Source organism: Monodelphis domestica, chromosome 3 (genome assembly GCF_027887165.1).
Source record: "Monodelphis domestica isolate mMonDom1 chromosome 3, mMonDom1.pri, whole genome shotgun sequence".
Taxonomy (NCBI): Eukaryota; Metazoa; Chordata; class Mammalia; order Didelphimorphia; family Didelphidae; genus Monodelphis; species Monodelphis domestica.
In genome coordinates, this window is record NC_077229.1 from 376,759,630 (window position 1) to 376,773,966 (window position 14,337).

General features: G+C 36.3%; 1 protein-coding gene across 9 annotated transcripts in view; it reads right to left on the bottom strand.

Annotated features, from left to right (window-relative positions):
- TRIO (trio Rho guanine nucleotide exchange factor) overlaps positions 1 to 14,337 on the bottom strand; it is a 539,234-nt gene that overhangs the window by 95,443 nt on the left and 429,454 nt on the right. For all 9 annotated transcript variants that reach the window (XM_056824283.1, XM_056824286.1, XM_056824285.1 and 6 more), the window contains one exon: positions 8,379 to 8,622. In XM_056824283.1, coding sequence (XP_056680261.1) covers positions 8,379 to 8,622 — 244 coding nt within the window. The remainder of the gene's footprint in view (positions 1 to 8,378; positions 8,623 to 14,337) is intronic.

Consider the following 14,337-nt stretch of genomic DNA (forward strand, 5'->3'; position numbering starts at 1 on the left):
TTTCTCTGATATCTGATATATTTTTTCCAGTTTCTTCTCTCCAAAGGAGATATCACTAAAGCTTGGTGGTTTGAGATTTAATATGGAGTATATCAAAGGAAAAGGATTTACCTATCAAAAGTAACATACTGGATAGGAGGGATAGTAGAACCACTATTTATATCAGAAGATAATCTCTTAAGTGGATACAACAGGAGCACTGGGGAAGACAGCATAACATTTGAATGAAGGTTAATGGAGGAAGGAAAAAAGATATCATGGTGTAAATATAATATAGACTCTACTACTAGAAAAAGAAATGATTAAAACTTAAAAACAAAAAAAGAAAGACCGTACCTTTTTTCTTAGAATAAATACTAAGTATTGGTTCCAAGGCATGAAAAATGCTAAGAGTTAGGCAACTGGGGTAAGTGACTTGCCCAGGGTCACACAGCTAGGAAATATCTGAGATGATAGGGCCATGAGTTGTCTTTGTTGGGACTCCTCCAAAAGGTGTCTTGCTTAGGCAAGACCAATGAAACAAAGAATCCTGGCTCAATAAAAGTGAATTATTAATATGTGAGGAAATAGTGAATTCCCCATCACTGAGGACCTAGATAGGATCTTGACACTGTTAACAGACATTGACAATGTTAATCTTTAAAGACTAAAGAGCCTCCAAGCCTGGTTCTCTATCTATGGAACCTCTAGCTGCCCTAAAACTTTTACAGTCATATATATATATATATATATATATATGTATATATATATATATATATATATATATTCATTATTTTGAGTCAAACTTTTCTGGATCTTGCACTGGCTTTCTCAGCTTTAGGCCACCAAAACTGACTGCTAGAGATTTTTAATGTTTATTTTTGAAAGGAAATAAGAGTTCTTTCTCTGATATCTGATATATTTTTTCCAGTTTCTTCTCTCCAAAGGAGATATCACTAAAGCTTGGTGGTTTGAGATTTAATATGGAGTATATCAAAGGAAAAGGATTTACCTATCAAAAGTAACATACTGGATAGGAGGGATAGTAGAACCACTATTTATATCAGAAGATAATCTCTTAAGTGGATACAACAGGAGCACTATATGTATATATATATATATACACACACACACACACACATACACTTCTTGAAGGGAAATCAAAGGTCATCAGGGCCAATCTGTCCATTTTGCAATGAATCAGAGTTCCAAGGATATTAAGTGACTTATCTACCTTCACCTATGTAGTACATGGTAGAGCTGGATTTGAACTCAAGTTCTCAAACTCTTGGATCTGATTTTCTCTTAGGTGACTACATAGAAGGCAGAACAACAGATAATCCTTCCAGCTGCTAGCAATCTGATTGATAAAAAAAATATGCTGGGAAATTTTTGACTTGAAAAATTGCTGATTTCATTGTTCAGAAATGACAAGGGGAACTGCTATTCTGGAACTGGTTGGGTCCCCTAGACTTTTTTAAAGATGATTTTTGAAGAGACCAGAAAAGGACAGGTAAATTTGATGGCCAGAAGCTCTGACTTTCTAGAGGGAAATCAGCTCCAGGATAATGGAATGATCTTAGTTAATACAATTCTCAGCCACACAAATCCAGATGATTCTCATATGGAAAGAGAGTATGGCTGCCCAGGAAACCTACTGATGAACAAAAATTTTAAAAAGACACAGAGTAGTTGGAAGTTGCTCTTTTATATTCATCCTTAGTTTGGCAGGTAATTAAGGATGAATATCAAAGAGTAAGAATACTGTCAGAAAGCACAAAATGCAAAAAATTGAGGCTTCTGTGAATAGAGAAACTAACTATAGAAAGATATGTCATTTGCCCAGAATTGCATAGCTAGTAAGTCAGGATCTGAACATAGTTCTTCATAAATCAATATCCACTATGCTATGGCCAACAATTGACATTTCAATTCCTTGTAGTTTCTAGTAAAGATTATTAAAAGGATGGTTTGTAGTAGATATAGATTAATTTCATTTTCTGGCTTTGTATCCCCTGCACCTACCAAGTTCTTGTTTATTGATTGATTGATTGAAGAGCCAATGTGGTTTCAGTAAAACAAGTCATGACAGAAAACCTTATTCTTTTGTTCAGAGGCATACCAGATCAGAAGATTAGGGTAAAACTATGGACAAATCCCACTTGGACAGTGTGATAGAGGCTGGCACTAGAGAAAAAGTGCCAGACTGAAGAGTATATGAAATTGATCACCTCAATGGAGGCGGGGCCCCAGGAGTGAATTTCCTGAGGAGAGAAGACTCTGGTGAGGAGAGCAGTGAGGCTCTCTCCGTCTGGAGACATTGAAGAGAGAAGGTGGATAAAGACTTTCTCCTGAGGGTTACCCACTTTTCCTGCTGGTGACTGGAAATCTTTCCCCCCAACACTTCCCAAATTGAAGGGACTTTCTGAAGAGAAACCTGAGCAGACTTTACCTCAGCTCCTGTTGCCCAGGGGTGAGTCAACCTGACTTTCTCTCAGGGGGCTCAGGCTGTCAAGGCCGGAGTTCCCCCCCAGACTTGAGAAGGAAGGAAAAGGGCTTTAGATAGAGACAGGGACCCCCTTTCCCCACTTTCCTTTTCCCATTCTTCCCGGCCCATTATTCCTCTTGTATTACCTGATTTGAGTTAATATTAAAAGTTCCCCAAGCTGAGTGTGAGTAGTGAGGTCTCGAGTAGTGGAGTGGGGACAAGAGGTCTCGAGTAGTGGAGTGGGGACAAGAGGGATAAGAGCAAATTGGGGAGAGCAGCTTTAGCTAAGGAGGGAAGGCAGAAGGGGGAAATTTTTCAATACCCCATCTCCTCTCTCTGAGCCAACCCATTGCATCTGCTGTCTCCCCAGAACCCTGTTTTTTGAGGGGGTTCTCCTCTCCTTCCCCCTCTCCATACCTTGGGGTCCAAGCCATATTTTTTTTAAAACAGACAGTGGCATTTAACAAAGCCTTTCATGACATCATTTTGGAGAATATGGAGAAAGGAAAACTAGAAGAGGAATGCTTAGGCGAGTTTGAAACCAATTGTGGAAAATGATTGTGAGGGAATTCTATTGTGCCATAAGAAATTATGAGGTTAATTAAAAGAAAACATGGAAAGACTACATATGAAAAATGTATGAAACATTGAAACATGAAAATGAAACAAGTAGAACCAAGAGAATATTATATATAGAAACAGAAATATTATTTGAAGAATGCCTTGTATGTGTCCACCTTCAGAGAAAGAACTGATAAACAGAAATAAGCAAAGCATAATTTTATATACATGTATCTTTTGGTCAAATGATGTCTTCTCTAATGGGGGGGGGAAGGGAGGAAGGGAGCTACCTGGGTATTTTAATGGAACAAACAAATAAATACATTAAAACTTAGAAAAAGAACCAAAAAGAGTGATGATGATAAATGGGTCAAAGCCAGTCTGGAGACTCCACTGGAGTGAAGTGCTCTAGCATCCAGTTTACTCAAAATTTTATTGGTGACCTGAATGAAAGTGTAGTTATACTTATCAGATTTGCAGATGGCAAAGTTGGAAAGGAGACTTAAGTACACTGGCAGACAAAATGAGGATACAAAAAGTTCTAGACATGCAGAACAATGGGCAAAACCTAATAAGATGGAATCTAAACTGAGTAAATGGAAAATACTAACCTTGGAAGTAAGAAAAAATAATTTCTATCCAGAAATAGGACAGGGAACATTTTGTTCAGCTAATTCACTAATTAAAAGAATTTTGGTCTTTTTTTTTTTTACACGACAGTATATCTCATTCTTGAATGGGAATTATTTCTCTATGTGAGAAATATATATCTTTGGCAGATAGGTGGCACAGTGGATAAAGTGCTGGGCCTGAAGTTGGAGGACTCATTTTTCTGAGTTCAAATCTCGCCTCAGACATTTACTGGCTGTTTGATCTTGGGCAAACCATCTAACTCTGTTTACCTCAGTTTCCTCATCATTAAAATGACTAGGAGAAGAAATGGCAAACCACTACAGTATCTTTGCCAGAAAAACTCCAAATGGGATCAGAAAGCATCAGACAGAACTGAAATAACTGAACAACCCCAAGACCCAACCTCCAATGAAGAAATTAATTGATATGAAATTCATTGCCTACCAAAACTGACTATTTTGCTTTAGACAAGTATTAATGTTAGATTATTTTTAAAAAATAAGTCAGAGCAAAGTTAAGATGGCGGCGTAGAGCCAGCAAAAGTTCAGACCTCTGAAAACCCTTCCTTACTGATTATAAACTAAATGCTTCTAGGGGACTGAAAAATAAAACCTAACAACAAGACAGAGTCAAGGAACCCTCCTGCTGGACTCAACTTAAAAGGTATGCCCCCCATCCCCCGCCAAAGCTTGAATTCGAGAACACTAGGGTTTAAGGGGAAGGAAGAAGGAAGGTCCCAGGACCACTCCCCCACCTAGAGCACTAAGCCTCCAGTGGTAGCTATTACCTCTGTGTGAGCAAGGGTGCTGGTCTGGAGGGAGTACCTTGCAGGCAAAGTTGTGCCAGGCTCAGAGCGTTGAACACAGGCGATGGGGAAGCAGTTGGAGAAGAAGCATAAAGTGGGAAGCCTAGTTGCAGCTGTGGAGACACTCCATATTCCCTCCTTCCCAAGGTTTTGGCCTCAGGGCACATCCAGCTCAACCCAGATGGACTTAATCTCATCAAAGTCTTCAGAGGGCAGGGAAACTCAAGCTCCAACACCCCTCCCCCACAGACTGCACTGAGAGGTTTGCTGACTAAGCTCCAAGGGTGAAGCCTGACAGAAAACCCCCCAAACCACAGATCCAACAAAAAAAAAAATGAGAGGAGCAAGAGCTCAGGCAACTGGCTGGAGTAAAGAAAGGGTAAATATGAGCAAACAACAGAAAAAGAAAAAAGAAATTACAATTGACAGCTTCTATATTGGCAATGAACAAAGAGCAAATGCAACAGAGAAGGATGAGGGAACACCAAGCAAAAAACAGAAACCCCAGTGAATTGGATACAGGCTTTTGAAGAACTCAAAATACAAATAAAATATAGACAAAGTACTGGTCAATCTAATTAAAAAAAGGAAAGAAGAAAATCAAACTGACAGTAGCCAAGATGAAAAGGGAGACCTCATCTCAAATGAAGAGGAAATTAAGGCAATCATTAAAAATTACTATGCCCAATTATATGGCAATAAATATGGCAATCTAGGTGATATGGATGAATATTTACAAAAAATATAAATTGCCTAGACTAACAGAGTAAGAAATAGACTACCTAAACAACCCCATATCAGAAAAAGAAATTGAACAAACCATCAGAGAACTCCATACGAAAAAATTCCCAGGTCCAGGTGGATTCACAAATCAAACATTCATAGAACAACTAATCCCAAATACTATACAAACTATTTGACAGAATAAGCAAAGAAGGAGTTCTATCAAATTCCTTTTATGACACAAATATTGTACAGATTCCAAAGCCAGGCTGGTCAAAAACAAGGAAAGAAAACTATAGAACAATCTCCTTAATGAATATAGATGGAAAAATCTTAAATAGGATATTAGCAAAAAGACTCCAGTAAGTCATCATGAGGGTTATTCACTATGACCAGGTAGGATTCATACCAGGAATGCAATGATAGTTCAATATTGGGAAAAACCATCCACATAATTGACCATATTAACAAGCAAACCTACAAAAATCACATTACTATCTCAATAAATGCAGAAAAAGCTTTTGACAAAATACAACATTCATTCCTATTAAAAACATTAGAAAGTATAAGAATAGAAGAGCCTTTCCTAAAAAATAATCAACAGTATATATCTAAAACTCTTAGCAAACATCTGCCATGGGGATAAAATAGAAGCTTTCCCAATAAGATCAGGAGTGAAATAAGGATGCCCATTATGACGTCTATTATTTAACATTATACTAGAAACACTAGCTGTAGCAATTAGAGAAAAAAAAAGAAATTGAAGGTATTAAAATCGGCAATGAGGAGACCAAGCTATCACTCTTTGCAGATATGATGGTCTATTTAAAGAATCCTAGATAATCAACCAAAAAGCTAGTGGAAATAATCAACAACTATAGCAAAGTTGCAGGATACAAAATAAACCCACATATGTCATCAGCATTTCTATTTCAAACACAGCTCAGCAGCAAGAATTAGAAAGAGAAATTCCATTTAAAATCACCCTAGACAACATAAAATACTTAGGAATCTATCTACCAAGAAAAACACAGGAACTACATGAACACAACTACAAAACACTCTCCCCACAATTAAAACTAGATCTAAACAATTGGAAAAACATTGATTGCTCATGGGTAGGATGAGCTAACATATTAAAAATGACCATCCTACCCATATTAATTTACTTATTTAGTGCCATACCCATTGAACTACCAAAAAACTTTTTATATATTTAGAAAAAAAACATAACTAAGTTCATTTGGAAGAACAAAAGATCAAGGATATCCAGGGAAATCATGGAAAAAAAATGCGAAGGAAGGAGGCCTTGCAGTTCCAGATCTCAAACTGTTCTATAAAGAAGTGGTCATCCAAACAATTTGGTACTGGCTAAGAGACAGAAAGGAGGATCAGTGGAATAGACTTGGGGTAAGCAACCTCAGCAAGACAGTCTATGATAAGCCCAAAGATCCTAGCTTTTAGGACTGAAATCCACTATTTGATAAAAACTTTTGGGAAAATTGGAAGACAGTATGGGAGAGATTAATATCTCACACCCTACGCCAAGATAAACTCAGAATGGGTGAATGACTTGAATATAAAGAAGGAAAGTATAAGTAAATTAGGTGAACACAGAATAGTATACATGTCAGATGTTTGGTAAAGGAAAGACTTTAAAACCAAGCAAGATCTAGAAAAAAACCACAAAATGTAAAATAGAGAATTTTGATTACATCAAATTAAAAAGGTTTTGTACAAACAAAACCAATGCAAACAAAATTAGAAGGGAAGCAACAAATTGGGAAACAATCTTTATAACAAAAACCTCTGACAAAGGTCTAATTACTCAAATTTACAAAGAGCTAAATCAATTTTACAAAAAGTCAAGTCATTCTCCAATTGATAAATGGGCAAGGGACATGAATATGCAATTTTCAGTTAAAGAAACCAAAACTATTAATAAGCACATGAAAAAGTGCTCTACCTCTCTTATAATCAGAGAGATGCAAATCAAAACAACTCTGAGGCATCACCTCACACCTAGCAGATTAACTAACATGACAGCAATGGAAGGTAATGAATGCTGGAGGGGATATGGCAAAGTTAGGACATTAATTCATTGCTGGTGGAATTGTGAATTGATCCACCATTCTGAAGGGCAATTTGTGCCAAAAGACTGTCTGCCTTTTGATCCAGCCATAGCACTGCTGGGTTTGTACCCCAAAGAGATAATAAGGAAAAAGACATGTATGAGACTATTCATAGCTGTGCTCTTTGTGTTGGCAAAAAATTGGAAAATGAGGGGATGCCATTCAATTGGGGAATTGCTGAACAAATTGTGGTATATGTTGGTGATGGAATACTATTGTGCTCAAAAGAATAATAAAGTGGAGGAATTCCATGGGAACTGGAATGAACTTCAGGAAGTGATGCAGAGCGAAAGAAGAACCAGAAGAACATTGTACACAGAGACTGATACACTGTGGTACAATCAAATGTAATGGACTTCACCATTAGTGGCAGTGCAGTGATCCTGAACAACTTGGAGGGATCTATGAGAAGGAACACTATCCACATTCAGAGGAAAAACCATGGGAGTAGCAACACAGAAGAAAAACAACTGCTTGAATACATGGGTTGAGGGGATATGATTGGGGATACAAACTCTAAATGAACATCCTAGTGCAAACATCAACAACAGGGAAACACGTTCTGATCAAGGACACATGTAATACCCAGTGAAATTGCATGTCAGTTACAGGAAGGGGGGGGAGGGAGGGAAATAATATGATTCTTGTAACCAAGGAATAATATTCTAAATTGACTAAATAAATTAATTAAAATAAAAATAAATAAAGAATAAGTCAGGATCTGTCCCTCAACAACCCTGTCCCTATTTTTCCACAACTAGTTCCCTCTAGTTCTGTTCTCTGAAGCCAAGAAGGAAAAAAATTCTCTTCCATATGCCTTTAATCATTTAAAAATCTTCAAAGACACAGCTACCTTGTCCCCACCCAAGTTTTCTTTTCTCTAGCTGAAGTATCTCTCTTTCTTTCTACCAATTCTTGTGGAGCATGATTTCCAAGACAAGGCGTTACTGAGCTTCAGAGGAAAGCACAGTGTCACAAAGAAATAAGAAATATGCATGAGAGAAAGAAACAGGTATTCCAGAAGGCACCTGGTTATTTGCGGCTTATTGTTTCCTACCTTTATGGTTAAAGATGCCTTCCATCTCCATGCTGCTTCTAGAGTGGGCGATACAAAGAGAACCACAGGGAACTAGCCCTTCTGCAGCAGGAGACCGGTCAGTGGTTCGGACAAGACACCAATCGGGCTTGTCGTGAGGCCTTTCCAAAACCTCCACAGTCTGGCCCCGGCGGATGGTCAATTCATTGCTGTTACATGCTGTAAAGTCGTGGATCACTACTGTGAGCTCACAGCCACCAGACAGCTAGGAAAGAGAAAGAGGAGCCGAGAAATGATTAGAAAGGTTACGTTGTCTGCTGGGTATCATTAAGCTGTTCCAGAATGGACTCGGGGCTAGGAATCAAGTTTCCATTCACATGAACATAACTTCTGACCCTAGGAAATCTTGAACTCCACAACCCTTTTTCTTTTGGAAGTATTCAGATGATTATTTACATGCTGGTGTCTGGTGAAAAGTTTTACCATTCACTAAGGTCCCCCTCTAATATTTTATTGTGGCCAGAGGGGACCTCACCTACCAAAGACTAAGCCACAAGAACTCAAACTTTGGCAAGTCTGACCATCTTAGAAATACTCTGAATGTAAGCCTGGTGATGGAATAAGTCTGTCTGAGGATCAGCCTAACCAGATTTGGAGAAATAATCAGGCTGGCTTCAGAGAGGTAAATTTTGAGGCAATAGCATATTGGCAGTTGACTGAGAAAGTATTCACACTGAAGAAATTATAGTTCTGTGAGGCATGATATTTTTATTTGATGCTGTTAAAGAGTCTAAAAGTTTTTGTAGCTGAGAAACTTCAATTTATAATATCTCCATCCTTTGATAAGTATAAATGATATGCTTATGTTAAATCCTCCACTATAACCGGCTACACAGCATATATTTATTTTTTAACTGCACTGAATTAATCTTAATTTTGCCTTGAGAATACCATGACATATGATGAAATTAGATTAAATCTTTGTTCAAAATCTGTTTCCCAGTACTGCTGCTCAAATTTTTTTAAAATTATATTTATTCACTTTGCTAAATATTTCCCAATTACATGTAACATTTTTCAAATATAATTTTATTTTATTTTTTAAAAATATTTTTCCAAAGTTGACTCATGTTCTCTCCCTTCCCTTTTCTCTACTCTCTCCCAGAACTGACACATGTAATATTTTTTTAAACAATCATTTAAAAAAATTTTCAGTTCCAAATTCTCTCCCTCCCTCCTTGAGAAGGCAAAGAATTTGATTTCAATTATATATGTGAGGTCATGTAAAACATATTTCTATATTAGTCATATTGAAAAAGAAAACACAAATAAACAATAAAGAATTTAGATAAAGTATGCTTCAATCTGCATTCAGAGTTCATCAGTTCTCTCTCTGGAGGTGTATAGTATTTTTCATGATAGGTCCTTTACAATTGTCTTTTATCCCTGTATTGATTTATGTAGCTAAGACTTTCATAGTTGATGCCATATTGTTATTATTGTGTACAATATTCTCCTAGTTCTTCTCACTTCAATTTGCATGAATTCATATAAATCTCCTCAGGTTTTTCTGAAACCATATTATTCATCATTTCTTTTAGAAAAATAGTCCTTCAAAATCACATACCATAATTTATTCAGTGATTTCCCAAATGACTCATATCCCCTCAATTTCCAATTCTTTGCCATCACAAAAAAATAAATATTTTTGTACAAGCAAGTCCTTTCCCCTTTTCTACGCACAGTTTTATGATCTTTGGGCATAGTTCTAAATTGTTTTCCAGAATGGTTGTACTAGTTCAAAGTTCTACTAATAGTAAGTTAGTTTCTCAATCTTCACACATCCTCTCCAATAATTTTCCTCTTGTTAGCCAATCTGACAAGTGTGAGGTGGCATTTCAGAATTGTTTTAATCTGTATCTTTCTAATTAATAGTGATTTAGAACTTTTTTTTTATGTGACTATTAATAGGCTTGACTTCTTCTTTTGAAAACTGCCTGTTCATAGCCTTTGACCATATGTCAACTGGGGAATGTCTCTTATTTCTATAAAGTTGACTCAGTTTCCTCTAAATTTGAGAAATGAGATCTTTAAGAGAAAATTGCTGCAAAAACTTTTTCCTCAGTTTTTTGTTTTCTTTCAGAATTTGGCTATATTAGTTTTGTTTGTTCAAAAGCTTTTTCATTTCATGTAAACAAAATTATCTATTGTACTTCCCATAATCACCTCTAACTCTTGTTTGGTCATTAACTCTTCCCTTATCTATAAGTCTGACAGGTCCATTCTCCAATACTCCCCTAATTTACTGATGAAATCACTCTTTGTGTCTAAATTATTTATCCATTTTGATCCTATACTGTTATACAATGCAAGATGTTAGTCTGTGCCTTGTTTCTGTAAAAATGCTTTCCAGTTTTCCCAGCATTTTTTCTCAAATTTTGATTTCTTACCCCCAAAGCTGGGATCTTTGGGTTAATCAAATATTAGTCATTATAGTAATGTATTACTGTGTGTTGGGTATCTAATTTATTCCACTGGTCTACCACTTTATTTCTTAGCCAGTGCCAGACTGTTTTGATGATTACTGCTTTGTAATGTAGTTTGAAATCTGGAACTGAGAGGCCACCTTCCTTAAGCCTCTTTTTTTTTCATCAATTTGCTTAATATTCTTGATTGTTTGTTCTTCTGGATGAATCTTCTTAATTTTTTTTTCCAGCTCTATAAAATAATTCTTTAGTAGTTTGGTATGATCAAAATTCTGATTTACATAAAGTTATATTTTTCTATCCATTTAGTTGAGATTGTGCATTTGAAATTGCCAGTAAAAGAAGGAAATTAGCATTATGTGCAAGATAAGGGAAATTAAATTAGCATCTGCTACTAAAAAAATAATGCGAGGGTAATCTAAAAAGACAGTAAAATCAGGACCTCCTGATTGAGAAAAAACAGTGAGAGTAAAGATGGAGATTCTGACTGGAGATTAGTAGGTAGCATTACCACTGGTTTAGGGAACTCACGATATAAGATAAAAGTTTCATATGATTGTGATAGAATACTAATGAGCCCTAAGAAATGATGAACAGGTTAATTTTGAAAAAAACATGTGAAAGACCTACATGAAATTATTAAGAATGAAATGAGCATAACCAAGAGAACATTGTACAGAGCAACATGAATATTGTTTGAAGAATGACTTGTATATGCTCACCTCCAGTGAAGGAATTGATAAACAGAAATAAAACATAATTACGCTAATGTACACACATATTTTGTCAAATGATGTCTTCTCTAAAAGGGGTAAAGAGGGAATTAACTGGGTATTTTAATGTCACAAAAATAATTTTTTTTAAAAAGGCAAGAATGGAGTTGGGTGATATAGTAGCAAGCTTTCAAGATGCATTCTTGGGATGATGGATCTTGTGTATTTGTGAAAAATAATGAGGGCACATATGTCCAACCAAGATTAGCTATAGAAAATGGTAGCCAGAACCAATTTAGCAAATTTCACCTCTGACATTAACTAGCGTTGTGTCCCTATGCAGCTCCCTTGAACTAAATCTGTTTCTTTACCTGTAGATTGGGAATGATAATTATACCTGACTTACCTACTTCACAGGGTTGTTAGGAGGCTGAAAGAAGATAATGTACTTGAAGCATTTTGCAAACTTCAAAGAGACTATACAAATGACAGTTTATTGTGAATGAATGAGAATTTTAGTAGAAACTGTCAGGTGTTTAGAATAAGGAAAGTCACTTCATGAGGCATTCAAAAAGTTATAGCAAACTATTCCTAAAGGATGAACACTAAAATGTTGATTAAACTTTCAACTTTGCTGTTTTATAAAAGTAACTTCTAACAAATGTCTAGTACCTTTCTAAACTTTTTCTAAACCTTTCTAAACTAGACCTATTTCTCTCCTAAGCCAGAGGTGCAGATATCAGGTTCTACATTTAAGGGACAAGTCTCGGCCTAGAAAAGATTCTAGGTTTTCCTCACAAAACCATAGGTTTGGTGGTTTTTTTTTCTTCCTTCTCCCCTCCAGGTGGTTAGACCTTCCAACACAAAGCAGAAACTTTTGCTTTTCTAAGGAAAATAAAACTTGTCAACAAGAGAAAAGTTAAGACCACATCTTGCCAAGCCCCCCCCCCCCCATGACATGCATTTTATATGGACTCATTTATTCCCTTCCCCCAAATCCCAAGACATAACTCCTGACAGGGAGTTTGGACAGACCTCATTGCTTTCCCATGACCACTGTCTTCCAATCTCTCTACCTTAATTCTAATTGTAATGTATATTGTTCATAGTGGCAAAAAGCAAATTAGTAATTCCAATCTTGATTAGAAACCAATCCTGCTCTTTTGAAATTGCTTACAACAATCTGGCTTCCCAGTTCTGGGAAGTATAACATTAAACTACACCTCCTTCTGACCCACCCCCTTTCCTGTCCCTTCCTTATGAGCACTATTAACTTCCAAGCTGCAGAAAGTTATGCCAAGGAGTTTGCTGATGTGTGTGTAGAGGAGGGGGGAGGAAGGGGCCGCCCAAGATGGGTAATTAAGAGCTCGCCCTAGTTTTCTGGCACAGATTTTTAGGTCTTCTCAGAGTCAATCAAAAACAATTGAAAACAGCTGTGTACTTGACAGAGCCAAAGAAAGGGGGTAAAATTCAGGCATATTTTGATTCTAAAACACATAAGAAATTACCTCTAAATTATTTTCAGGAAGTACTGTGGATGCAGTCAACACAAGTCAGTAAAAGAATTAAACGTTCCCAGAGGATGCAATATATAGATATGTGTGCATGTATAAAGGCAGCATTTGTGAGGCTCAATGGGCTTAGCCTGCATAATTCCTTTCTTACAGGTTGTATTTAGCAGGGGGTTAAATAAGCATGTTCTAGCCCAAAGCAGTAAAAGTCTACCAGGAATTTGGTCTTGGTGTTAACAACTCTATGGTTTTTAATTTCTTGATTGAATGTAGTTTTTCTGAAAACAAATTTGCTAATCCAGAATGTTTCAATTTCAATTAATATATAGTGGGTATAAGTGTCTTGGTAAGAAGTTCAACATGATTATTGTCTACCATTTCAAAGATCAAACTCATGATAGAGGAGAGTTCCAGTGGTCTGCTCTGCATCATTCCAGAATTCAGATGTGAAAGTGATTGGTTTAGATTTTGTCTTATTTAATGATGGGTTGTCTTTAGAGAAACAAGTCACTAGAGAATATGCTTTGGAATCCTAAGGCCATATGTGTCCCTAGTTTGACATGCTTAGGATGTGTAGAGCCATACTAATAGCTTTTCATGATGACCTATGAATGAAAACCATTATAATCCCTCCAGGAATTATCTGTAAGTTTAGAAACATGAAAAAGGATGCCTTTTCTACTTCTCAGATGCTGAGACTTTTTTTCCCCCCTTTTCCAAACATTACTGTGAATGGATGGCAAAGCATTTATTAAATTTTTATGTTTAAAGCATTGGGGATACAAATAAAAAAGCAATTGCTTTCAAAGAGCTATGGAAGTGTATGGTGGGAAGAATGCTAGACTGGGAATTACTCGATTTATGTTCTAGTCCTAGTCCTGTCAACTCAAACAAGTCACTTAACCTGCCTAGTTTATTATTATTAGAACTGTAGAATCATATAGTTGTAAGAAATCTTAGAAGCAATATATTCATTCCCAACATCTAATCATCACAGTCATTCTTTTGATAACACCCTGGACAAAATTAAACAATGTCTACAGTCTTTATCAGCTCTTAATAATATTCTAAGCTTATCTTATTTTATTTGAAGGTGTAGACTTTACAATCAGGGTTGTCATTCATTCATTCATGATGAAGGAAATTCCAATGAAAAATATAAAATGACTATTAAAAAATCTATGATTGGTAGATTTAATGAGAATTTCTAGTATTTCTATATTAGAAGCATGACAAAAGTTAGTAGACTTCAACAACTTTAATTTTAAAC